The sequence below is a fragment of the Gastrolobium bilobum genome, unplaced genomic scaffold (genome assembly GCF_033153095.1).
Source record: "Gastrolobium bilobum isolate Gb01-03AN ecotype WA unplaced genomic scaffold, APGP_CSIRO_Gbil_v1 utg4431, whole genome shotgun sequence".
NCBI lineage: Eukaryota > Viridiplantae > Streptophyta > Magnoliopsida > Fabales > Fabaceae > Gastrolobium > Gastrolobium bilobum.
In genome coordinates, this window is record NW_026899844.1 from 391,395 (window position 1) to 416,301 (window position 24,907).

The 24,907-nt window shown below is 34.1% G+C and overlaps 4 protein-coding genes across 9 annotated transcripts; 3 read left to right on the forward strand and 1 right to left on the reverse strand.

The window, feature by feature from the left end:
• Nucleotides 1-5,761: 5,761 nt before the first annotated feature.
• Nucleotides 5,762-6,644, forward strand: LOC133293828 (histone H2AX). Its single transcript, XM_061492428.1, has 2 exons — nt 5,762-6,040; nt 6,208-6,644. Exons 1-2 carry the CDS (start codon nt 5,840-5,842, stop codon nt 6,427-6,429), a joined length of 423 nt encoding a protein of 140 aa, XP_061348412.1. The 5' UTR covers nt 5,762-5,839; the 3' UTR covers nt 6,430-6,644.
• Nucleotides 6,645-8,019: 1,375 nt separating this feature from the next.
• On the forward strand, nt 8,020-10,923 carry LOC133293860 (uncharacterized). 4 transcript variants are annotated; one of them, XR_009749123.1, is made up of 8 exons: nt 8,020-8,283; nt 8,574-8,792; nt 9,270-9,356; nt 9,464-9,640; nt 9,784-9,810; nt 9,926-10,021; nt 10,119-10,476; nt 10,699-10,923. XR_009749123.1 is itself a non-coding variant. In XM_061492479.1 (7 exons), exons 1-7 carry the CDS (start codon nt 8,029-8,031, stop codon nt 10,317-10,319), a joined length of 1,062 nt encoding a protein of 353 aa, XP_061348463.1. In that variant the 5' UTR covers nt 8,020-8,028; the 3' UTR covers nt 10,320-10,923. The 4 variants fall into 4 exon arrangements, 3 of the variants coding, with proteins under 3 accessions (XP_061348463.1, XP_061348464.1, XP_061348465.1); XM_061492479.1 differs by having other exon boundaries at nt 10,119-10,923; XM_061492480.1 differs by having other exon boundaries at nt 9,464-9,610; nt 10,119-10,923.
• A 966-nt stretch (nt 10,924-11,889) lies between these two features.
• On the forward strand, nt 11,890-16,995 carry LOC133293866 (probable protein S-acyltransferase 17). Its single transcript, XM_061492489.1, has 10 exons — nt 11,890-12,066; nt 12,190-12,283; nt 12,542-12,636; nt 12,737-12,904; nt 12,990-13,062; nt 13,151-13,203; nt 14,765-14,856; nt 14,948-15,000; nt 15,105-15,230; nt 16,210-16,995. The coding sequence occupies exons 1-10, from the start codon at nt 11,918-11,920 to the stop codon at nt 16,483-16,485; spliced, it is 1,179 nt and encodes a 392-aa protein (XP_061348473.1). The 5' UTR covers nt 11,890-11,917; the 3' UTR covers nt 16,486-16,995.
• Nucleotides 16,996-17,716: 721 nt separating this feature from the next.
• Nucleotides 17,717-23,557, reverse strand: LOC133293874 (autophagy-related protein 18h-like). 3 transcript variants are annotated; one of them, XR_009749124.1, is made up of 10 exons: nt 23,288-23,557; nt 21,936-22,391; nt 21,207-21,647; nt 20,677-20,922; nt 19,807-20,592; nt 19,540-19,709; nt 19,002-19,132; nt 18,472-18,918; nt 18,164-18,249; nt 17,717-18,077 (listed from the first exon to the last, which is right to left on the reverse strand). XR_009749124.1 is itself a non-coding variant. In XM_061492497.1 (9 exons), exons 1-9 carry the CDS (start codon nt 23,402-23,404, stop codon nt 18,245-18,247), a joined length of 2,799 nt encoding a protein of 932 aa, XP_061348481.1. In that variant the 5' UTR covers nt 23,405-23,557; the 3' UTR covers nt 18,133-18,244. The 3 variants fall into 3 exon arrangements, 2 of the variants coding, with proteins under 2 accessions (XP_061348481.1, XP_061348482.1); XM_061492497.1 differs by lacking the exon at nt 17,717-18,077 and having other exon boundaries at nt 18,133-18,249; XM_061492498.1 differs by lacking the exons at nt 17,717-18,077; nt 23,288-23,557 and having other exon boundaries at nt 18,133-18,249; nt 21,931-22,117.
• Nucleotides 23,558-24,907: the final 1,350 nt, after the last annotated feature.

Consider the following 24,907-nt stretch of genomic DNA (forward strand, 5'->3'; position numbering starts at 1 on the left):
GGACAAAATGGTTATTAATTAATTAATAAAAGATAAAAGGGTCAAAAAGCCAAAAAAAATGTCATATATCATGATTGAGGATATTAATAGTATTTGGGATTTTTCATTCACAGTTGTACACCCAATATATATGCTTGTCTTAAAATTAAGTTTTGTCAATCTTGATGAAATTATTTTAAGCCCGCTAAGAGTGAGCTAGTGATAAGAGGATTGAATAGTTTGTATGAGATTGTATTATATATCAATATCAACCATATATTTATCCCAAACTAATTAAGGTTCATGGGAGATTAACTCAAATGAGAAATATGAAAACTTAAGGAAAAAATAGATAAAAGTAAAATTAAAAAATGTAAATAAAACTAGACATTAAAAAAATAGTAGTAAACAATTAAAAGGAAAATTACAAAAAATAAATTGTGATTAAAGATACATAAGAGGAAAATAATAAGAAGAAAGTAAAAATAAAGTGAAAAATTAAAGAAATAGAGAGATAAGAAAAAAAGGAAAAAATACATCCATACATACATAAATAAATAATAGAAGAAAAATTAAGAACAAAAAGTAAAAGTAAAGAAAAAGAGGGAAAAAATAAATGGTGATATGGACGAAAATGACTACAGAGGAATTATCTTAAACATAGGAAGAAAAATAAGTTAAACCTTCCATAATATTAATAGATTTGACTACAGAGGAATTATCTTAAACATAGGAAGAAAAATAAGTTAAACCTTCCATAATATTAATAGATTTTTTTTAATCCGTCCTAAGACATATCGTCCATCAATCCATATCACTCTCCATTAAATTTTTTTTTATTACATATCTCCTCCTCTTTGTGTCAAAGCTCTTGATAACAAAATTTTGTTCTTATAAATACATCTAGTGATCTTCACATTATTTATCCAAACCATATTTGGCAAGTCTTGGCCAAGATGCAAATAAAGGTGGTCAAAAAAGGAGCTAGACAAAAGGGTGGAAGACTAAGATGTAAAAGGACAATAAAACTTTACAAGTGAATATGGGTTTAAATGATTCACGCTAGTGAAATGACAAGCAAACATGCTATGCTTCACCTGTAAAGCACATGCTAAACGTGACACATGAAACAAATAGATGGCATGCGATACAATTGACTATCCCAGCTTAATCACACAAGGAGCAAGATACAGGCTTGGCTAGCCAAGGAATTGAAAATGTAGATTACCAATGTACAAAGTCAAGAAAATCAATTTGTTGATAGGCTTGATAAAGATGCAATTTGAAGTAGAGAAAATAAAAACAACGATATAGCTCCCACGGATCTTGGATCTTCAACAACTCTTAGCCGTTTGGTACACGAATTTATGAGAAATTGAAATTTTTAAAATTTTAATTTTTCAGATATTATCGTAAACTGAATGTAAAAATCATATTTTTTGAAATCGAAATTTTCGGACAAATAAAAATTTCTCCTATACCAAACGCCCCTTATTAGTTGATAATTTTGGATCTTCAACAACTCTTATTAGTTGATAATTTCTTTTATGCTGGTTCTGATTGATTAATTATCATGTATTAACTTAGTTTTGTTTGTATGAGATTTGGCTCTCTTTATCTACCAAAAAAAAAGTATGGCCTTGCTAGTTTTATTGTGGAAGTAAATGTATATAACACATGTATCCAAAAAAAAAATGTGGATAACATAATATTCATGAATTTTATAAGAGTTATGTTGTAGAAAAAGTAATTGTGTTATGTTATAGAGATTCGTTTTGCGTGTCGAAGTTTTTTTTTTTTTTTTTTTTGCTGCGGGCCCCACAAAATATTTTGTGTGTAGAAAACTTTTTGTGGTCATGTTAAATGATAGATGATAAACTCAATATTCATATGTGAAATAGTGTTCTTGTGTTGTTCTCTATTTCCTTCCACGTATCCAATTATGTTACAAATTTTTAAGTGAAAATGACAATAGAAGTAAAAAGGGTGGTTGAGAGATATAATATAAGGGGAAATGTTTATTCTTTTAAATGACACAACTTAATTCTTTCACTCTCACAAAGAGGTGGGACCCACACATTTATTTTTTTGTCAACTCTCTCTCCTTCTTTATCTATCTATTTCTCTCTTTAAATGATACAACTTTACATCCTTTAAAATAACACACACTTTACCCATAAATAAAAATATTAATGTAACCTTATCTAATATTTTAAGTTTTTTGATTGAATTTGTTCTTTATAATGTATCGAAGTCTATGCGACTAAGTGGTCACGAGTAGGGGTGTGCAAAAAAACTGGTTCACTTGCCCTACCCTTGATCCGACCTTGACCCGACCCATAAATACCCATATTTTTTGAACTGGTTTAAATACTGACCCATTTTTATTTGGGTCAGTTTTAGACCTGACTAGTTTTAATATTGACCCACTGACCCAAAACTTGACCCATACCCATTATGTGAAAAAAAATCACAATTACATTAAAAGAAAAGTCTTAACGTAACGTCAAAATTTTTTATGGAAAATATTTTCATAAAAATTTTCGCAAGAATTTTTGACGAAAAATATTTTCATCAAAATTTGTGACTAAAAACATATCAGTAAAAAAATTTGACGGAATATTTTTTTTGTCAAATTTTTTTACGGAATCTAAATTTCGTCAAAATATTTCACAAAAAAATATATTCATAAAAACTTTCGACGAAACACATTTTCATCGAAATTCTTTGACGTTAAAAAATTTCATCAAAATTCTTTACAAATTTCAAATTTCGGCGAAAGTTTTCGATGGAAACATTTTCGTTAAACTTTTTGACAAAAAAAAATTTCGTCAAAATTTTTAGCGAAACACATTTCTATAAAAAATTTTCGACTAAATATTTTCGTCAAGTTTTTTGATAAAGAATATATCCATCAAAATTTTCAACGGAACACATTTCTGTAAAAAAAATTCGTAAATTTTTTTGACAAAAATATTTCGATAAGAAATTTTGACACAAAAAATATTTTGTCTAAATTCATTAGAGAATCTAAATTTCGTCGAAAGTTTCAGATGAAACATTTTCCTCAAAACAATTTCCATTGAAAATTTCGATGAAACACATTTCAATCAAAAAATTTCGATGGCAAAAAATTTCATTAAAATTCTTTATAGATTTCAAATTTTGGCGAAAGTTTTCGACGGAAATATTTTCGTCATCAAAAACTTTTGACGGCAAAAAATTTCATCAAAATCCTTTACAGATTTCAAATTTTAGCGAAAGTTTTCAACGAAGACATTTTCGTCATCAAAAAATTTTGACGGCAAAAAATATCGATGGCAAAAAGTTTCATCAAAATTCTTTACAGATTTCAAATTTCGGCGAAAGTTTTCGACGGAAATATTTGCGTCATCAAAAAATTTTGACGGCAAAAAATTTCATCAAAATTCTTTACAGATTTCAAATTTTGACGAAAGTTTTCGACGGAAACATTTTCGTCATCAAAAAATTTCGACGGCAAAAAAATTCATCAAAATTCTTTACAGATTTCGAATTTCGACGAAAAAATTTTCGTTAATTTTTTAACAAAAAAAATTTTCGTCGAAATTTTTTGCGAAACTCATTTCCATCGAAAATTTTAGACTAAATATTTTCGTCAAGCTTTTTGATAAAAAATTTCTATCAAAATTTTCAACGAAACACATTTCTATAAAAAAATTCCGTAAATTTTTTTGACAAAAAAAAACATTTTGACGAAAAAAATATTCTGTCAAAATTCTTTAGAGAATCTAAATTTCGTCGAAAGTTTCAAATGAAACATTTCCCTCGAAATAATTTCTGTCAAAATTTTCGTCAGAACACATTCCATCGAAATTTTGAACGAAAAACATTCCGTCAAATTTTTTGACAAAATTCTTTTTTCGTTTAAAACATTTGATGGAAGAAATCATTTTCGTCAAAACTGTTGACGGAAACTAAATTTCAATAGAAAATTTTTTTTTGTAAAAATTTCGACGAAAAAATTATTTTGTGACAAAATTTTCGTCTTTTGCAACGTAAAAATTTCGACAAAATTTTGTGAGAAAACCAAGTCAAAAACGGGTCAGGTCAGATTTGACCCAGTTCAGAAACCAAGTCAGACTCACTTCAGAAACCAAGTCAGGTCATATCCAAACTGGTTCTGAACTAGTTCAACAAAATCCAATCCAAGTCAGACCTGACTTGGATCAAATTAAAGCGGGTCGGGTCAAAATACCTGACCTATAAAAACCAAGTTGGGTCGAGTCGGACAAAAACCTGACCCGACCTGACCCATGCACAGCCCTAGTCACGAGTTCAATCTCACCACCCTCATTCTATTAATGAATAATTAAATATTATGAAGATTTTTAACATAGTTACTTAGTTAGGAAGGGCCTATGCATTGTTCACCCTTCAACCCCAATGGGCTATTATATGAGGGTGTGCATTAAAGTGATATAATATAAAGAGTGAGGATATTCTAACTACCAAAAACTCTCACTATTAACTTACTACCCATCACATCACCATTGGATTAAAGAGAGAGAATGTTAAAAAGTTTTTGAAGAGAGAGAAAATGTTAATCTAATGGTGATTAGATAGGTAGTAAGTTGGTAGTGAAAAATTTTGGTAGTTAGAATATCCCTCCTCTAATATAAAACCATTAATATAGTATAATCTAACAATTTAAATTTTTGAATTGGATCTGTTCTTTACAAATGAATCAGAAAAAAGGAAAAACATATCTAATGTTACTTTAGACAACTTTGTCTAATGTTCACCAAAATAATGCTGTTTCGGGGTTAAAAAATTAAAATGATAAAGATTATTATAATTCTGAAATAAATTAAAATTACAAACACACCATAATTTCTGTCCCAAAACGATATCGTTTCAATAAATATTAGACAAATTTATCTAAAATAACTTAAAAAAACAAACTCTTATAAAAAATAAGTAACAATATCTTTCTCACTTTCTCTGATTTTATTTATATTCCCAAATTATCTATCAATGATTCTTGATCAGATTTCCCTTTAATCATTTCATTCCTCTTATTGATTTTCTCGTTTCCACATAATTTCTCTATCCATTCAATTTTTAATTGCCATGTCTTGATCACGCTATTATACAAGGAGACGTGACTCAATCTTAATCCCAACTTAAGATATTTGGTAGCTATAATTAGACTATGAAATATTTGTATTTTTTGTGATTTTAATTAAGTCACAAATTAGTTTTAAATTCTTTTTTTTTTTTTTGGGTAAGCAACTAGTTTTAAATTCTAATAAGAAAACTCATGTGATTAATTATTTCTTAAATCTCAACAAACATCTTTTAAAGTAATCATATAATAATATAAATATGAAGAAAATATAAATTATTTTATTTTTTCTTTTATCCATATGATGTACGGGTTACAAATAAAGTTTAAATTGATAATAAAATTGAAACTAATTTTTCCTTTTCATAGGAAATTGAAAATATTAGTCCTTTCAATTATTAAAAAAAGTGCGTATTTAAATTTGTTTGTTTGTGTTGAAAAAAACACTTGAATGAAAATACTATAAAAGTGCTCTTGATTAAAAAAATTGCAGCCTAGCAGATTTTTGGGCGTGGGCTGTTCGAAAATTCTCAAAAACCAAAAAGGAGTTTCCCGCGAATCTTAGTGCGGATGCCACGTTGGCGATCCGTGTCTTTCCATGTCGACCAATCAGCGTGGGGGCTCAGTTCCTATATAAGCTTATACCACCGAGTTTTTCAATGTGTGCGTGCTTTTACAGACACTATCTTCGAGCCTTGAAATTGAATTGCAAATTCTAGGTTTAGGGTTTTCAATTTCTTCGTCGATCAGAGAATGAGTTCCACCGGTGGTTCAACCAAGGGCGGAAGGGGCAAGCCCAAGGCCTCAAAATCCGTTTCGAGGTCGCAGAAAGCTGGTCTTCAGTTCCCCGTCGGAAGAATCGCCAGATTTCTCAAGGCTGGAAAATACGCCGAACGTGTCGGTGCTGGTGCTCCTGTTTACCTCTCTGCGGTGCTCGAGTATCTCGCTGCTGAGGTTTGTTTTGTTTCTCGAATTTCCCTTTTTTCTTCTTTTCAATTTTGCAGATTGGATGGATTTAGGGTTATGGCTACGAATATGATCGGTTGTTTTGGGGGATTTTGATGGATGTAATTTTTTGAAAATGTGAAAATTAATTCTTTGATGTTTTGTGTTGTGTTTAGGTGTTGGAATTGGCTGGGAACGCTGCTAGGGACAACAAGAAGAACCGTATTGTTCCGAGACACATTCAACTTGCGGTGAGGAACGATGAGGAGCTGAGCAAGCTTTTGGGATCCGTAACTATTGCCAATGGGGGTGTGTTGCCGAATATTCATCAGACTTTGCTTCCCAAGAAGACTGGCAAAGGGAAAGGCGAAATTGGTTCTGCTTCTCAAGAGTTCTAGGATATGTTTAGACGATAGTTGTCCTTTATTGCAGTTGTAATATACATGTTTTGTATCTTTTCTATATCTTATTTTACCCGGATGGATAAAATGTTTGTTAGTGCACTGAACTTGAGGTTGGATACCTCTGTCGTTTATATGAGGTGAATGCAAAAATTGGTGTTAAATCATTCTTAGTTCCATGTGTTTGAAAATAATAGTCACCCGATGATTTTGTTTTCTCAGATAATTGAGCTTGAATTTTAGGCTGCCAAGAAAGACAGTTGATGTGTCCTCCATATTTGCTCACGTTTGTGTTTTTTCGGTTTTATGCGGTCATGCCTTTTCGTTTCTGTCAATTTGGGCCTGATGAAACGTGTGTTTGTTATGTTTGTTACTTGTTTTTACATTGCTCATAGGTTTGCTGTCCGTCTTTTTGGCCATTCCTAACTAATTGAGCTGTTAAATATGTCAAAAATCAGAGTTGAAGACTGGTGGTCATCTTAATGCGTCGTTTGTTCCTGGCTTTGTCAAAGAAGTCATGTGTCTCGTTTTACATATATCAACATGCGTACATGTTGAGTTCATCTTTAAGTTGTTCTGTTGTGCTTCACTTATCTATCCCGAAGATATGGTTTCAATTTTGTATAACTAGGTAATTGATTTGAGTTTAGTTTTCGGTTCTCTATTGTCCTCCAAATTGTGGCTTTGTTAAATAAGCACGCGCGTGGTTCGTAATGCATTTGTTACGGATCCATGAAGAAGGAAAAAAGCATGAAAAACCATTACTGCTTCCAACACTTGAGTGAGAGGAACTGATAGCGAATTACCTGATTTTCTTAACTCACCTTACTTTGAAGTGCAAATGTCATGATTTTTTTTGGTTTGTTACTCTGTTAGTACTAATTCATGTGTAAAGCATTTAGCATCAACCCATTGAGCTTGCGGGTGCAACAATGCGTTATGAGAAATAAGGATTTAATGATTCCCAGGGAAGTAAATATATGGGTCTTTTTTATGTTATCCGGAATAAAACTACTAATGACTGAAGGATGTTTTGATAAATCAGATGAAAGCATTGTAATTTAAATAAGAGATAAGTTATTCTATTTATTTATTTTTTCTGCCTATTTTTGTTTATTATTTTTTAACAGTTTTAGATCAGAATGTCAGAGAATAAATTAATGGTATCAAATGGATGAAAAACTACACATTATTTCTCAATTTTCTAACTAAAGTTGTGAACAACTAATTTCAGACTCAGGACTAAAGGGGTAGGTGGGTAGCAATAACCAGAAAAGCGGGATAAATCGCTTCTAGCTGATTGTCATCTATATCCCTTTTAACGGCGTCGTTTAATGACGAGGTTTAGTCCATTGTCCGAGCAAGAAATAAATTTCGGCAAGAATTTATAATGATCTTTAGTCTGTTTTTATTTTAATGAAAATAATAATATTTAGTGAATTTGTAATTTAACGGGTTTGGGGGATAGGCAAATTGTTTTTCTTTGATTTCAGAAATGGTTATCTGTTATTTATGTGGTGAAGAACGCATGCAATGCAAAAGCGGTAGTAGATTCAGAGGTAATTTCATTTCATCCATCATAAGAAATTCGATGAAATGGGCGCTTTGCCTTTGATGCAGTGTGTGGGTGTGGGTGTGGGTGTGATATCATACCCCAGGCAACTGAAACTTGTATCTTGTGAATTTAGGGTCAGAATCCGATGTTCCTCTAACGTTGGGGTCTGTCGGCGACAAGTGTTGGAGAAAGTGGATAAGGAGCTTACAAACGGGGATGATAGAGCTGCGCTCGCACTTGTCAAGGATTTACAGGGTAAGCCTGGTGGGCTTCGATGTTTTGGTGCAGCCAGGCAGGTTTGTCTTGTTGCTTCCTCGATTGTATGGTGCTTTGATTATGATTTTAGAGAATATAAAACGAGGGATTATCTTGTCTTAGCAAACTAATTGGGTTGAAGACAATCAGATGATTTATAACCTAGTCACGGTCTTTACATCATATGGCATAGATGTTTGTATTCTAATTTATAAATCAAAACTCTGCTACTTATTCATTTCTGTAACTGCGCCCCATGTACAGGCAGTTTCAAATTATGAAAAATCAAGGCTTGCTTCATTCATTCATTGTGTTAATTATGTATGTGCAGGTGCCTCAAAGGCTTTACACCTTGGATGAATTGAAGCTAAATGGAATAGAAACTTTATCTCTTCTATCACCGGTTGATACAACTCTTGGTTCGATTGAGAGAAACCTGCAAATTGCTGCAATTGCTGGAGGGCTTACTGCATGGAATGCCTTTGGAATTTCCCCACAACAAATCTTTTATATTTCATTGGGATTGCTATTTTTATGGACACTAGACTCGGTACTGTACTTGCACCTGGACTCAAACTTAGTGCATCATTTGACCAGATGAATGAATTGAAGTCCTCACATGTTCTGCTGAACATAAGAATTTGTTTCCTTTTGTGATAAATAAGACATTCTACTTGCATATTTGGCTGCGCTCAACTCTTTTCTCATGCTTTGTCTCGCTAATTCTGGCTTGTTTCAATGTTAGAAAATTGTTAACCTTAAAAGAAATGCTATTTCTGCTTTGATTCGTTTCCGATATAAATGAAAGGTTTTATTTGCAACATCCTAATATACCCCCTTTGGTCATAACGGACCTTGTAACTATTATATTCTTGTAAAAGTGGAGATCAAGTTTTTCTATGAATCATTATCAGCTGTTACTCAGACTTCCATCACATTCATGTTTGTTCACTTCACTGACGTGCTACTTGAATACTTACAGCAGAAAGATTTTCTTGATCATGGTCATCAAATTGATTGTTTGCAGGTGTCTTTCGGTGGAGGTCTTGGTAGCTTGGTTGTTGATACAATTGGTCACAGCTTCAGTCCGAAATACCACAATAGGGTTATTCAAGTCAGATTTAGTCATCCTCTTATTGCTAGCCCTTCAAATAATTTTATTTCTAATAACTTACATCATCTTAATGACTGTGAAGTAACCATCTCAATTTAATTATGCAGCATGAAGCTGGCCATTTTTTAATTGCTTATCTGGTAGGAATACTTCCCAAAAGATATACTCTTTCTAGTTTGGATGCTCTGAAGATGGAGGGATCTCTCAATGTTCAAGCGGGCACAGCCTTTGTGGATTTTGAGTTTCTCGAAGAAGTAGGTTGCTTTATTTACGTGATTATTTCAGTTGAGTGACTCCATATCAATTATGTAATTGAGGGAATAAATGTTTTTACCTTGCATTAAACTGTTTTCTTATCAAGTATCCTGTGAACTGCATTTAGTTGACAACTATATCTGTTGATTGGTAGCACCTTTCATGTCTGCAGGTTAATTCGGGCAAATTATCAGCTACAGTATGTTGTCGTCTTACTGACATCTAATTTTCACTGCTTATAAGTTTGCTTTAATTGATAACATAAAGATTACAAAATTTTATTATGTGACAAAACCTTTGTTTCATGTTATTAGACATTGAACAAATTTTCGTGTATAGCATTGGCTGGTTTGTCCGCTGAGTATCTTATATATGGTTTTGCTGAAGGAGGTCTTGATGATATAAGAAAGGTTTATGCAGTTCTTAAACTTACTTTCTTAGTCATGACAAATGGAAAGCTCAAAGTGCATTGGCATTACTAATTGTAAATTTTTCAATTGTAAATAGTTGGATTCATTGCTCAAGGGCCTGGGCTTCACACAGAAGAAGGCAGATTCTCAAGTTAGATGGTCTGTGCTGAACACAGTCTTACTTTTACGTCGACATGAAGCAGCTCGAGCTAAGCTTGCTGAGGCCATGTCCATGGGAAACTCTGTAGGAGCCTGCATTGACATTGTAGAGAATTCTATCGATGTTTCAGAGCTCTAACTGAAGCTGGACGCCCTTGATAATTCCCTTCACCACCTCTAAATTGTGCTCCTGGATATATTGATTCAGATTTCCAGAAACTTCCATTTTGTGTTACCCTGCTCAATTCTTCTGGGAGAAAAATGTGAATGAATATCTTTTGTTACAGTGGAAAGAGGTAAATCAATAGTGTCTTGATTCTTCTGGTTAGCACTTTCGGAGGCTTTATGTGTGAAAGATCACTTTTGAATAGAGAAAAGAACAAGTGATACAACCCTTCAAAGTAGTCTAAATTTAAGAGGATGGACTTGTCAATAAATTTATATTTTTGAGGTATTCTTATTAAATAGCTCATCATTATCGTTGAAACATATTTAAATTCATGCATGGGGTAATACAGCATCAAGATCATGACCATTGTTTGAAGATTTCAACCAAAGAAATCCCAGTCTTTGACCCCGTTGCTGAGGCTTTATCCCTATTCGCTGGCATCTTGGTTAGCTAAAGTTTTCTTTTCTCTGCTAAATTTTCTCTCTCTCTTATGATGTGTAATGTTTCCATTGATTGGATGTACTGAATCATAGTACAACAGTAGTACTAAGAATTTATTCTTAATTTAGATCATTTATATCCAACTTGATTGAGAAGTTAAATGATGATTTATCAAACGCTTCGCTTTATTTTTCAAAGAACGGTTGTATCTACTCCTCGCCGTGGAAAAAATAAATCTGAACATTGGGAATTCCTTGGTCAACAATATTTTGGACTTTTATTAAGGCACTATTGGTCGTTTTGGAGATGGTTTTTTTTTTTTTTTATATCGGTTTATCACTTTATGACTAGTCTAATTTTAAGCGAGTTTCAAAAATAAGACTTTAAATTTTTTCAAAAATAATACGGAAAATACATGCTTTTAACACCCAACCCCTCTAGTTACTTGGAGCAGTTTTTTCATTGTATGTTAGGCGAACTCTCTAGGTTGGCATTTAATTAGAATAAAATAAGGGTTATATTTATTTCATTTAATATGAGATAATCCATCTTCCTACACACATAATAAAGATGGGTCTCACTTTTTTTTTTCTCCAATCATTTATAAGTGAAAAAGATTTTTCCATTCAAATAAAGGCAGTGCTAATAATTGCATTGAAAGCCCAAGTAGAAATCATTAAATAGTTTTCGTGATTTAACATAATAAATGCTTTTATTCTTTTATTTTTTAAACTAGTGCCATAAGGATTTATCTTTTTTTTAGCAATTTTCAATAAAAATCTACTATGGACAGCCCTTTTGGCTTTGAATCTCAGAACTCAGATTATTTCAGTTTTCTAATGACAAATATTTTTTAAAAATATGTTTATGGATTTTATAAGAGTTATGTTGTAGAAAAAGTAATTGTGTAATATTATAGAGATTTGTTTTACGTGTCTTAATTTTTTTTTATTTTTTTACTTTAAAAAGTACGAGTCCCATAAAATATTATGCTCGTTTTGTGTCATGTTGCATGAGCAATGTTGTATGTTTATTCATAAAATAATAAGTGAAATAGAGGTAGTTAATAGTTAGGAATTAGGATAGAAATGATGTATGATTGGATCGGGGGAGTGGAGGCGTGAGTAATGGGGGTAGAGTGGTTGTTGGTATGCCATGGGTTGGTGACCACGGTGGTGGTTGTGTCATTCCTGTGTGGTCGATGGCCAATCTTTGAGGGCACTTTCATTCAACGCATACACTCCTTCCTTACTTACGGCGCATACGATTACTTCTTGTATCTATCTATCTATCTATCTTCTCAATCTTTCATTTCATTTCATTTTCATCTTCATCTTTTTTTCCTTCAATTGCTTACTGCATCTCTTTCTCTCTCTCTCTCTCTCTCTCTCTCTTGCAGGCGTTTCGTTGGCGCTGTTTTTGGCTCCAAGTGTACGGATGCGGTTCTCTCTGTCGAATATTACTGCTGCGATCGTCCCAATCCTCTTCTACAGGTTTCCTCGATTTCAACGGCACCGTTCTTCTTTTGATTTCGATTGTTCCAAGTTTATGCAATTACTGATTTCATTAACTTTAGTGCTGCTCCTCCTGTTTGGATCCATGAACTGATTAACTCTCAGCATTTGTCTTGTGATAACAAGTAGAATCTAAGAAATTTGTTCTAGTTTTTCTTTGCACGGATTGCTTCACTTAATTTGTGAGGGAAATCTTTCTAGCTATTGTCTAGGTTAACAAACTTGTGTTTGTTGCAGATCATATATCTTGCCATAATCAGCGTAACATATTTTTTCATTGCCAAGACTTTGTTTGCCCATATACCTGGATACTATTTGAGTGAAATTCACAGGTATTGTACCGCAAGGCCAATACTGTACTCTTTTCCTGATTTATGGTTTCTTCAGCATTATTCTATCCTGAATTTTGTTAGACCTTATATTTTCGTTTAGGTACACAAGCTTCGTGGCAGTTGCTGTTGGAATTCTGCTCTTTCTTTTGACCAGCTTTTCTGATCCCGGGACAATAAAGCCTGAGAATGTTTCTGATTATCTTTCTGCTTATCCCTACGATAATATCATTTTTGAAGAGAAAGAATGTTCCACTTGCAAAATTCCAAGGTGAGTTTGCTACTAGTGTAAAATTTTGTTGAAGTATGGGTTAAAGGTAAATCTATTTATTAAATGGTCTTAATTTTTTATGCAGACCTGCTAGGTCAAAGCACTGCAGCATTTGTGATCGCTGTGTTGCACGATTTGATCATCACTGTGGATGGATGGTTAGAAAACTAAGATTTTTTTTATGTGGTTCTCATTAAAGAAATCTTGTTTTTTTCTGGGTTGTACTTAAAGTTATTTTATTTGCAGAATAATTGCATTGGGGAGAGAAACACCCGGTATTTCATGGCCTTTCTTTTATGGTGAGTTCTATATGTTGTGCATCAGTTTGTTATGGCTAACAAAATGTATTATTACGCGAGCATCATTTTGTGTAATCTAACTTTTTTACAAAAGGGAACCCCATAAAGTCTGGCACGTCAGAAGACTAAGCAAAAACTTAGGAAAATTCTTTTCCTCAGGATAAAATTATTGGACTGAGGTTCTGATAAGAACCTTAAGGTACACCACCTAAAAAACTAGCTCAAAGAGTGGGAGTGTCCAAGACCTTATAAATCCCACACTAGTTGCCCTTATAATCAATGTGGGACTCCGAGTCCCATACTTTGCAAATGGGTCCTAACATTCCACCACGCTTCGCAGCCCAAGCTCGGGGTTCCAAGTCCAAGGGTCCAACCCCTGGGTTCCAGTTCCAAGTTCCAATCTGCGAAACATAGTGAGTGCTCTGATACTATTTGATAAGAACCTTGAGGTGTACCACTCTAAAAGCTAGTAACATTCCAATTTGATAAGAACCTTGGGATGTATCACCCCAAAAGCTAGCTCAAAGGGTGAGAGTGCCCAAGACCTTATAAACCCCACATTAGTTGCCCATACAACCAATGTGGGACTCCAAGTCCCATATCTTGCAAATGGGTCCTAACATTCCATTACGCTCCGCAACCCCTGCACCCATGCGGGCTGCCTTTGCACTAGTCATTTTACTAGCCCTGGGCGAGTTCACTCAGAAACATGTCAGGAGGGTTCTTCTTGCACTTTCATTGAAACTTCTACACACTGAAACATCCTCTTATTCGTGTTATGACCATAAATTTTTTAAACTGCAAGTTCCGTCAACGGACCTGGCTGGCAGCTGGGACGGTTGCCGGAGGGACTGCTTGGCTGGAGACGCTGGAAACTGGATGGATTAGGAATAGATTTGCCTTTTGTCAGTCTCTTTATAGTCAATTCCACGTTGAAAAACGAGAAACCAAGAGACATATAATGAATCCTTGTGTCTCAATAACTTAGCAGAGGTTCTATTATATAAGCTGACTACAACAGTTACATAACAATAATTTGGGACTTCATTCCCCATAGTATACTACTCTATATACAATATTTACAACACTTTCCTTTCCTTTTCTCCTTCCTTTGTTATTGTTCTTTCTTTATGTTACGTCATGGCCGTTGTTGCAATGCTTTGTATAAATATCATAATTTATATAAATAAATAATTATTTTGCAGTATGGGTATAACCATCTTTCTTTTTTTTTTATTCCCTTTTTTTAACACTTACATGTTAAGGAATGATATTTAAATAATAGTTTATATAATAAGGGTATTTTGAGAATTATCACATATACTCCTAGGAATATGTATTTTGAGCCAAACAAACTTTTAGGTTATTCCTAGATTTCGAAAAAGGTTTCCAAGAATTTCAAATGCTAGTATAGATATTAAAAGATCTAAATTCGTTCAGTCTCTTTATCATAGCAATACACATTTTAGTGGCTGATTTGAGCTTGACCATAGATTTGCAAAGGTTATGCTTTCTTCATTTCTGGTTCCATTTGTATGTCTGATTCTTTCATGTCTTGTAGGCATTTCCTCTTATGCTTGTATGGAACAGTTGCCATTGGCTTGGTTCTTGCTGGACGACTAAAAGAATTAAGAGTTACCTATATTTTGACTGGTAATATAGATTTTGCAAGAAATATCTATCTTAAGATAAAGTTGTTTCTTTCCCTAATTTTTAGACTTCTCTCCTTATCTTTACTTTGCAGTTTATTATGGAATAGAAAATTCTTTTCTGGATTTAGCTCCTCATGTTGTACAGGTGAGGGATTTATTTATTTTTCTGTGTCTACCTGTTGATTGTCGTGTAGTCCTATTTTCATTCCCTATTTTCCATCTTATCAATGATGTTTTGTTATCATACAGTGGTTGTTGGGATCCTACAACACTCAGATACTTCTTATGGTGTTCCTTGCAATTGTTGGGATGCTCTTAGTTGGTTTCTTTGGTTATCATTCAAAGCTTTGCCTTAGTAACACTACCACTAATGAGGTACTTTCTCCATGTGACCTTGAAATTATTGTGTAAGTAAATTTTTAGTGAATTATGAGGATCCGGGAAGCGGAAAGGAATCTTTTTTCTTTTGTTCATGCGAAAACAATAATCCCCATAAATGCAAGGGATTAGATTGCTGTGCCTTTAATTAGTTGAGTTAATGATATATAGATACGATATCCATTATGATAGAAGAAAATGCTAAATGGAATACCCGATTTAGAATTAGGCATGAACGTAGGGAAATGTAAAATACCTGTGATGTATGATATGACGTTACAGAAAGATATGTGCATACGGACAAACTGACAGCTTTGTTAGAGGTTTCATTTTTCATCCTGCTGCAACCTGATGTGTTGTGTCTTATACAATAAATCTATCATTAGGTAGCACTAGAGCTTAACAATAGTTCTGGATGAAAAAATATTTTGAGTAACCCATTGGTTCTATCATTAGGTAGCACTAGAAGCTTAAACATCTTAGTTTTGGATGAAGAAGTATTTTGAGTGACCATTGGTTGGTTTTATATGATATTTGTGATGGCCGCTTGTATATCTCTGTGAGAGCAGATTGATTAGAATCCACTACCTTCTGTATCTGCTGAAGGGAATGTGGGTGACTATATTAGTTTTGATAAGTTCACTGTTTGTTCTCCGTGAGTTATTTCTTCTGTGTCTCCGTTTCCCAATAATAGCAGAATCCTTGCATTCACAAGCCTGCACAAACTGGACAGGCTGCTTCACCTAAATTTTTATAGAAAATAGTTAAATTGTGGTCACTTGAATTCAGATGGAGTCAGCTGCACAATTTCTGCTGGTTTGTGAATGTGGAATTGTACTAGTATCATTATTTTATGGTATTTTATCATTATCCAATCTTCTTGGTGGCTTATTTAGCTGGAAAACTGTATGCTTTTGAGAGTCGCTAGTGACATCCCAAAGCTCGATGAATCTAAAGATTTCTTTGTGGGTCACAGACCTTTAAGTGGCAAGAGTACATGGACTGGCAAAGGAAGCTAAAAGAAGCAAAGGTCAGTGCTGCAGCCCTAAAACAAAGTATCAGTGGAATAACCAGTGAAAAGCAGCCCTTGTTAAGCAAGTGGAGAGCCTTGTTTCGAAGATCACCTCTAGAAGATGTTATAGTTGTTAAGAATAATGTTTACGATAAAGGTTTCTTTCACAATATTCAGGAGGTTATTTCCCCTCTCTCTACAAGGCGGTCCTTTACACAAACCAAATTGAAGTCCGGCTGAGTATGCTCTAAACGTACGTGTTTTTCTAGTTATTGAAGGTCTTGGTAGGTAGTTGCACATAAATTGAGCTCAGGACTAGTTGTAGAATGAGAATTGATTGTTTGATAGAGCTTGTGTCTGTTGTGTCGTACTATTTCCTATTAGCAAAAGTAGAAAGGTGTTAATACTCAGTTTGTAGGTTAAATATTTGAAGAGGTAGGATATTCATATTATTATTTTTTCCTACTACCACTCCACTCTATTGGGTTCAAAAGTTGTTTTTTTTTTTTTTTCTCTTTTCATTCAACTTTTTCATTCAACTTTTTCTCTAATCCAATGGTGATTACAGTGGTAGTAGAAAAAAGTGATAATATGAATATCCTACCTCATATTTTTTTTTTTAATTTTTTTGCTAATAAAAATGTTGTCTTGATAAAATAATTTCGGATTTCTACAAATAACTTGCTCTGAGGATGTTTGCACCCGTGTTAGGATGGGCTTTATGGGCTCAACTGATAAGAAAGGTTGGTCAAGGATATTTTTTTTATTAAAATATGATATTATACCTATATTCCTTTTTCTTTTGCCTATTTTATCTATTTTTCAATGTAGTTAGATATCAATCTTAACAGACTTTCACCATTTCTCTCATCCCACGGTTAGTTGATATTGTAATTTAACAGTGTTACAGAGAAATAGATAAAATAAATATAAAAAAGTAAGCACTATATTATCAATTTTTTTTTTTGAATATATTGAAGAATTGAACACAAAATCTATTATATAACGATTTACATCCCTCATCACTAGGCTAATCTTAGTGGCTTATATTATATTATTTTTTATTATATATTGTATGCATCAGTACGAGTACTACTTAAACAGAAATTATAACTTTTAGTATATCTTGCAATTGTAATGATATTTGTACATATTTTGTCTTCACAAATTTGTGAAAATTCTAATGTAGATGACTGTTTACAAAAAGTTAAATGGGGGATTAAGTTGTTAAACAATGGCTTGCATGTGATTTTGAGGGTTTAAAAATGTCTCTGAATACTATTACTAATTTGTATACATCAATAAAAGCTGGGCTTTAACTCTATTGAAATCGGAAATGCATCTTTGCATGTGGAAAAAAACATGATATGGTCATGTGAAGAACACAACTATACAAAGGTAAATCAACAGTTATGATTTCGTAACTATTTATTTTATTTTCCAGAGGACGAATGAATCTCTTTAACCCGCCAAGCATTCTATGCTAAATAAAGAATCCTGCATGAATGATGCAGAATAGAGTAGAGTAACAAGTAATTTATATTCTCTAGTTTCTTTCCTTCTTTATTTCTATTTCCCTTCCTCTCTCTTCCCTGCCTCCCTCTCTGACTGTTTTTTCCCACTTCACCTTCACCTTCACCGTATGAAAAAAATAATATTTTACGAACATATAAAGAACCTGCCCAGTACCCACACAAATAATTTGTAATTATGAATTTCAATATACAACATTTACGTCGAAATTAGAAGGTAAGAAGAATCATTCGCCTGGGAAGGAATACAATTCCTTCAATCAATGGTCAGTAGCATTTAGCTTGTTGCAAGGAGATCACCTGCATTTGTCAATTAAAATTCCTTTACACCATCAGTTTACAACAACTTGAAGAGAGAAGCATTTAGCTTGTTGCAAGGAAATCACCTGTATTTGTCAATTAAAATTCCTTTACACCACCAGTTTACAACAACTTGAAGAGAGAAGCAAGCATGAAAAAAGTAGTCATCAACCTGCAAAACAGAAACTTTTTGTAATTCTAAGTAAACATAAAACATGAATAAAACAAGGTAAGGTGATGACTAAAAAAAGGAAAACTGTTTTCAATAGCTTCTGTTTCAGTAATACACATCTTCAAGTGCTTACATACACCACATCGACCGGCGCTCCAAAGACAACAATCGCTAAACTTAAATTCCATAAAATCAAAATGTAAACTGTTACAGAATTCATACCTTCCTCGGAGAAGTCAAATACACCACCAAGCATGTCATCATTATCACTATCTTCCTCAGATTTCTCCCTGCCAGATGGACTGCTATAATCCATGTCAGTAACAACTTCTGCTGATTTATGACAGTCAACTGACGCTTTACAATAACCTTCTTGAAAAAATTGCTCAAAGTCAGGTGAGTCATGTATTGGCTCCTCACGAGTAAGGTTCACATTCAAGTTATAACCACTAGAACTTGAATTTAAATTGTCACTAGGCTTGCCACCTTTTGCTGATTTAACTTGAGTAGTTACACTATGAGCAAAATGGGCTGCACCTGCAGATACGGCATCCATGTTAACAGTTTCCAGGCTTGACAGAGGTGATTCCAACACAACTTCCTCTCTGTTCTTGCCATTAATCTCATTTCCAGACAAATCAACTGATGAAGAAAAATATGCTGACAAACCTGAGAAAACAGTCAAGAACAAAGAGTTACAGAGGTCACTCAAATATGTAATAGAAGATGCGCTACTGAATTGCTAGTCTTACCAACATCTGCCTTTAAAGCTGAGCTAGGTATTCTCAACTTTGAATGGGAAATTACAGCATCTTCTGACAACTTCTCTTCAGCTCCATGGGAATCAGATGAAGAGCTAGAGCATCTTCCCATAACAATACCTCTGCCACAATTTCAGAAAATTAGATAAAAGAAAACCAAATAATAGTTGGCTTATTGTTATATTTAAAGAAATTCAAGCAAACCCCACAAATTAAACCTGCCAAACACAAGAAGTAAAAAACTGCTTGCCTAAAAATCACGCTCCATATCATTTATGCAATAAACAGAGAAACATTAAATCAAATTAGTAAAAAAAGTAAATTAGCGCAAGCAAAAATTTAAACCCTCACTACAAAACCATCCATATCTAGACTCCATATTGGTACCACCATGGAAGTGCAAGATGGGAATACATTCACTTGGAGGCACACGTCACATCTAGAATGGAAATGATCTGGGTGGATGGTTGTAAGTTATAACAAAGACATCTCTAATGGACCAAAGAAAAGGCAGATAAGTGATCATTACCCGTCAACCCAAGTAGACTGAATTTCATGGAATTGATTAAAGATTGGCAACAAATCCTTCATTTCAACCTCATTTATAGGAATATTTTCGATTTCAATCTCTCCACCAGCACTAAGTTCAGATAAATTCAGCTCCTTGGCCTCCAAATGACTAATCACAAAGAAAGACACCTAAACATTGGAGGGGTAAGAGTTTAGTTGAAAGAAAACAAGAATGTAGAACGAGGTAACAATTATGAGTATCCAGAATAGAAACTGCAATAAATACCTCAGACTTCTGCCAAATTGGTATCCTCCCAGAGCTTATTTGTACCTCCGCATTTGAAAAGTGGCATTGCTCATGAAGTTTAATAGAATTATTGTTCCCAACACTGCTATCTTGGTAATCCGAAGTATCCAAAATAATTTCTGCAGCTTCCAGACTATTCCCTGATATATTTACCTCTTTTTCTGGCCAATCATGTCTCCTACAGACATCCCACCATTGAACAGGTTCAACTTTCACTTGCAAATCCTCTTCTCGTATCTGAGCTGAAGGAACTGGATCTGTTCTTGGAACAGTTCCAATAGACTCTGCCCCCATTGATGGTAGTAATCTATATTGAATTAAATGACCAGAAGGGGTATAAACCAACAAATGCTCCAGAGCATGAATTTTAGATAATGCACTGTGTGCATCATGAGGTATGGAACTATGAAAGGCAGCAGAAACAGCACCAGAAGGAATAGAGATTTTTCCGGCAGCAGAAGATGCAGCGTTACTAACTGTATTGAGCCATCCGGCATTATTATTTTTTATTCTGCTAACCACAGAGAGGACAACAGGAGGCGGGGGTGCTGGGCAAGACTGTTGCTGGTTTACTGTGAAACGTGGAGTGAACCACCATGGTAGAGGTAAAGTTGTAAAAAGAACAGCCCCCTCTGAGTCATGATTCCGTATCTGAAGAACTGTGTCACCACCAAAAGCGGCAAGAACAAAAATATGACAAGTGCCCTTGGAAGAAATAATGGCAATCCACTGACTGGAATGGCTAAAACAAATATCTTGTATAACCTGTATAATATACATAATGAATTAAAACATTCGTGAGTATATAAATATAAAGCCCTTAAAGAAACACTGAGAATTGGAGCATACAGCTGACGTGATGCCACGGTGGAGCTTGTATAGGTGCACATGAGAATAGCTCCAATCACCACTTTGACAACCTGATCCATTCCTTGAAGAGGATGGTATAATCTGAAATATATTAATGTTGTTTCCATGAACTGATGCAGTAACTAGAAGTGTCCCACTTGGGTCAAAACATAAAGCGGATATTGGACTAGTATGGGCCCTGAATTGTGCCACAACAGCTCTAGAAACAAAATCTCTGACAACAACCTGAAATAGATCAGTGATACAAATCAACGAGCAGCTACAATGATTACTTTCAGATGACATACCATTCAAAGAAGTGGGAGTAAAGAGAAGAGGCTTTGGTGAAATACCCGGCACTATCAACTACCTTAGATAATCCTTCTACTATGGTTAAGCTGAACTAATAGATGATCTCATGCAAATTGTAATACAGATGTTAAAAAGAAAATATCTAGTTAGCAGTCAGCACGCTGTACGAGGAAATCAGATTATAACTTGTAAGTTGACACCAACAATAGAAGACTCACCAAACCAGCCGTGTCTGTTTCAGTAGGATGTGATGTAAACCGACTAACTTTCCAGCTTGAATTTGATGATACAGGAGAACTGGATCCATCAGGTATAAGATCGTGATAGTATTTAGACAATGTTTTATGCCCCATGTCACTGAGGTTGATCAGTCCAGCAGCCAAGTGCTTGCTGGATTCCATGGCATATCGGGCTACCAGATTTCCATTGCTGGGTGATGTTGATGGGCTGATAGCAGGAGGTGTCAGATTCTGAGGACTAAGGCGGTCTGTGTTTGATAGCAATGGATTGTTGGAAGCATAAGCTAACCATCGGGGGCCTACAGCCATGGGACCATACCCAATATTAACCCCAGTCATTCCTTGGTCTCCCAACTGAGGTACAGGGTGAGTGAGAACACTGAATTTATTCTCAAGAGTAAGAGCGTCAAAACAGTATATCTGCCAGCATAATAAAAATGGAGGAAAAAAATTCAGGTTTTAGCTATTGCAGTATCACTAGTATTTCACATTAAACTCATATATGAACAGTAAAAAAATGGTTCATTAGGTGTGACATGATAAATTATCACTGTCCTGTAACCTTGCGATTTTCAAACATGTCAAAAGAAATCACTAAAACCTATCCCGAAGAATTATCATAAATTCAATTTCTTCAATAAGTGAAAGTGTTGATTTCCAAACATGTGTTAAACGCAGTTTGAGTAAGTAATTGAATCAAAACCTTACTTGCGTAGCAAGACCCACAGCCACTATTTGAGAACTGCATCTAACCATGTAGACAGTTGAACGAAATCTCAGAGCATGAACATAGGTATGGGACCTTAGTGAGTAAAATCGAACCGCCGTAGTTGAGCTGACAATATTTTCAGCTTGAGCTTCAGTATGATCTCTGAGAAGTCCATCTCTGCTATTTTGCATTGTACCTGGAATCTTTGATTTATCACATGCAACAAGCAAGAGTAAAGGATGTGATGCTCTAAATCCTTCACGACCCTCAGATCTTTCAGGGATGGGTTGCATCTGTAAAAATGAAACTGGGTCGTCATGCTTTGAGGCAAGTTCCCTAATATTAGAGGCATCCTCCACATCAAGAACTTGAAAGCCATTGGAATAACCAAGTAACAGAACACGTTTGAAAGAAGATGGAGCAAGCTCTAGCCTGTCAAAGCAGGCCCAAAGCACCTGCATGACAAAACAGAGGTGAATAAAGAAATTATAAATTAGAAATACGTGGACTCATATAGCATTAGAAATAAAGAAATAGGTGGTGTAAAAGTAGTTAGGCAAATTATATGTTTCTAATAAAAAAAAGTATGTTTTTAATTTTATTACAAAGTAGATGAAATAATTACATTTCAGCGAATTATATAATTTTAATTTTAATATGGACTTATTCTAGCTTAACCATTGATTTTGAGTTTGAGTAACGATATATTAAAATTTGATAAAGAAGAATTTTACGGCCCTTATGATCCACAGACGGCATACAGGATGATTTATAACCCAAAAAAAAATTAAAAATTATCGTGCACAGGTGAAAAGCAATTATGACATTCGACATGAAGTAGTGCAGTGGTTCGGTGAACTAAAAAAGCATAAGTTGGCAGAAATAAACATTTCATGAAACCATATACCACCTTTGACATTTTGATCTTCTGAAAAGTGACTTAATAGTAGTCACTATGATGCTAAGTCTTATCCATTATTAATCCTAATCATTTCCATAACTGGTACACTCTTCATTCCTCAATCAATGACACGCAACTTGTACATATATGCGCTCTCTTATAAGGCCTCTCAAATTCAATAGTCGTGTGGCAACATGGCATTTAGAAGAATTTCACGGAATCAAATTTGCCGCTAGAGAATGAATGATCAAATTCAAAACACATACATATATATTTTTATTTCTCACACAACTGTGAACCGCATTCTCCCACCCAAACTCAAATTCAAAAAGTAACAACGACGACGACGACGATGATAAATAGAAAAAAAGAAAAAAAGAAAAAAGCAGCAGCATCGTCAGAACATAATAGTCAAATTGAAACGGTTAAAGAGTTGATGAAGAGAAGAACCTGGTCCTTGCGCTGGGAACGAACACCGGAAGAGGCAGTCTTAATGCAAGAAGATATGAAGTTGAAAGAAGAGGGGATAAATCCATTGGTCTTTATATTCTCCTTCTTCATAATCATAAGTCAATGAAGGGATTGTTTACCGGTTACCGGTGAATCACCGTCGACGAGTGTGGCCGATTTACCATAAAAATACCGTTTACTCGAGTTGAGTTGATTTGATTTGATTTGACCTTGTTCGCTTTTCTTCTTCTCCGTTCCGTTTAGACCTTTCTGTTTCTCTCTCTCTCTCTCTCTCCGCTTGTGCTTGAGTTGAGTTGGTGCTAATTGCAAAACAAGTTCCCCCTTCAAATGTCACTAACATCCCATCCCATTTTCCCTAATGTCGGACACATCCCCTCCAAATATTTTTGAAATGGGGGTAATTTGGACATTGCAAGTGGGTCTTGTGTGCTATTTTGGATCACTTGCCCGGTTATTGATCGAGTTATGTGTTACGCAAGGAAGCTTGATTACGACAAGCAACATCTTTTTTCTTTCTAAATTCTGATAGTATGAATGTTGAATTCGAGTTTTGTAAGTAAAAAACTTACTCTGAATAAGTTTTACGCTATTAAGATGAAATCATTTGGCTGAATTTAAAATAGTTAGGGCTCAAAAGTTTTTTTTTTTTTTTTTGGGTACAATGGGAACCCTGAGGTTTAAATCTTAATCCTAATGACTTGATTAACGCGTGATGCGTTGCTTAAGGGAATGTTTAGTAGAGGAGAAAATTTTTTTAGTGAAAAATCTTAATTTTTAAAAATATAATTTTTATATTTAATTTATGATAATATTCATAAATTTAAAATTTAGAAAAATTTAATTTCTCGAAAATCTTGAAGAATTCCGCGTACCAAGATAATTGAGAGAGTATCTTAAACTAGATGTCGAACCAAACTTAATTAAAATATTTTTATCTGATCTGATTTGTTTGCTCTTCCAAGTTTCAACTTGTATTTGTTTGTGCCTGATAAAAAATTATTTGGCAGGTAGAGTATCTTAAAATCTCACGTACCAAAAAAAAAAAAAAAACTGAAAATCTAACTCGTAAATCGCTTTACAAATGGTTTTACTTTTCCAAAGTCTTCTGCGTTTCAAATCCCCAATCACAAAAAAAAAAAAAAAACATTTTTTTTTAATATAGCAAAGCAAGCATTTCGAATAGCGATAAATTTCAACGTATCTGCTGACATTTCACAAACTGGATTTCAATTTTCAAACCTCTAGAGCGAAAATAGTCCATCCTTATTTTCAAGTTATATGCAATTATAATTGCTTCTTATTCTTTTGAAACTTTCATCTAAATCTTGTTAGATACATTCTATTTTAAAATCCTATGATTTAATTTAAACATTTAAATTTTAATAACTTACATAATTATACCCCTTTAAATTTAGTTCATGGGATAAGGGTTCCTCATAGATCCATTATTCTCCAAACACTTTATAAGTTTTGTAGAGTTCATCCATAGACTTGCAGACACCGCAAGATCGAAGTTTATCATTAAGAGTTTTTATAAATTATTTTGGGACATGCAACTAGTAACATAACCACAGGTTTTGAATATGATGTCCTTAGCTC

Excerpts from the sequence above, each read along its gene's own strand:
- LOC133293828 (XM_061492428.1), top strand. The coding sequence starts at position 5,840 with ATGAGTTCCACCGGTGGTTCAACCAAGGGCGGAAGGGGCAAGCCCAAG. Across the intron at positions 6,041-6,207 it reads TCGAGTATCTCGCTGCTGAG|GTGTTGGAATTGGCTGGGAA; the intron begins GTTTGTTTTGTT and ends TGTTGTGTTTAG.
- LOC133293860 (XM_061492479.1), top strand. The coding sequence starts at position 8,029 with ATGGGCGCTTTGCCTTTGATGCAGTGTGTGGGTGTGGGTGTGGGTGTG. Across the intron at positions 8,284-8,573 it reads GTTTTGGTGCAGCCAGGCAG|GTGCCTCAAAGGCTTTACAC; the intron begins GTTTGTCTTGTT and ends ATGTATGTGCAG. Across the intron at positions 8,793-9,269 it reads TTTTATGGACACTAGACTCG|GTGTCTTTCGGTGGAGGTCT; the intron begins GTACTGTACTTG and ends GATTGTTTGCAG.
- LOC133293866 (XM_061492489.1), top strand. The coding sequence starts at position 11,918 with ATGGGGGTAGAGTGGTTGTTGGTATGCCATGGGTTGGTGACCACGGTG. Across the intron at positions 13,204-14,764 it reads TTCATGGCCTTTCTTTTATG|GCATTTCCTCTTATGCTTGT; the intron begins GTGAGTTCTATA and ends CATGTCTTGTAG. Across the intron at positions 15,001-15,104 it reads TAGCTCCTCATGTTGTACAG|TGGTTGTTGGGATCCTACAA; the intron begins GTGAGGGATTTA and ends GTTATCATACAG.
- LOC133293874 (XM_061492497.1), bottom strand. The coding sequence starts at position 23,404 with ATGATTATGAAGAAGGAGAATATAAAGACCAATGGATTTATCCCCTCT. Across the intron at positions 21,648-21,935 it reads CTGTGGGTCTTGCTACGCAA|ATATACTGTTTTGACGCTCT; the intron begins GTAAGGTTTTGA and ends TTATGCTGGCAG. Across the intron at positions 20,923-21,206 it reads AAACAGACACGGCTGGTTTG|GTTGTTGTCAGAGATTTTGT; the intron begins GTGAGTCTTCTA and ends GATCTATTTCAG.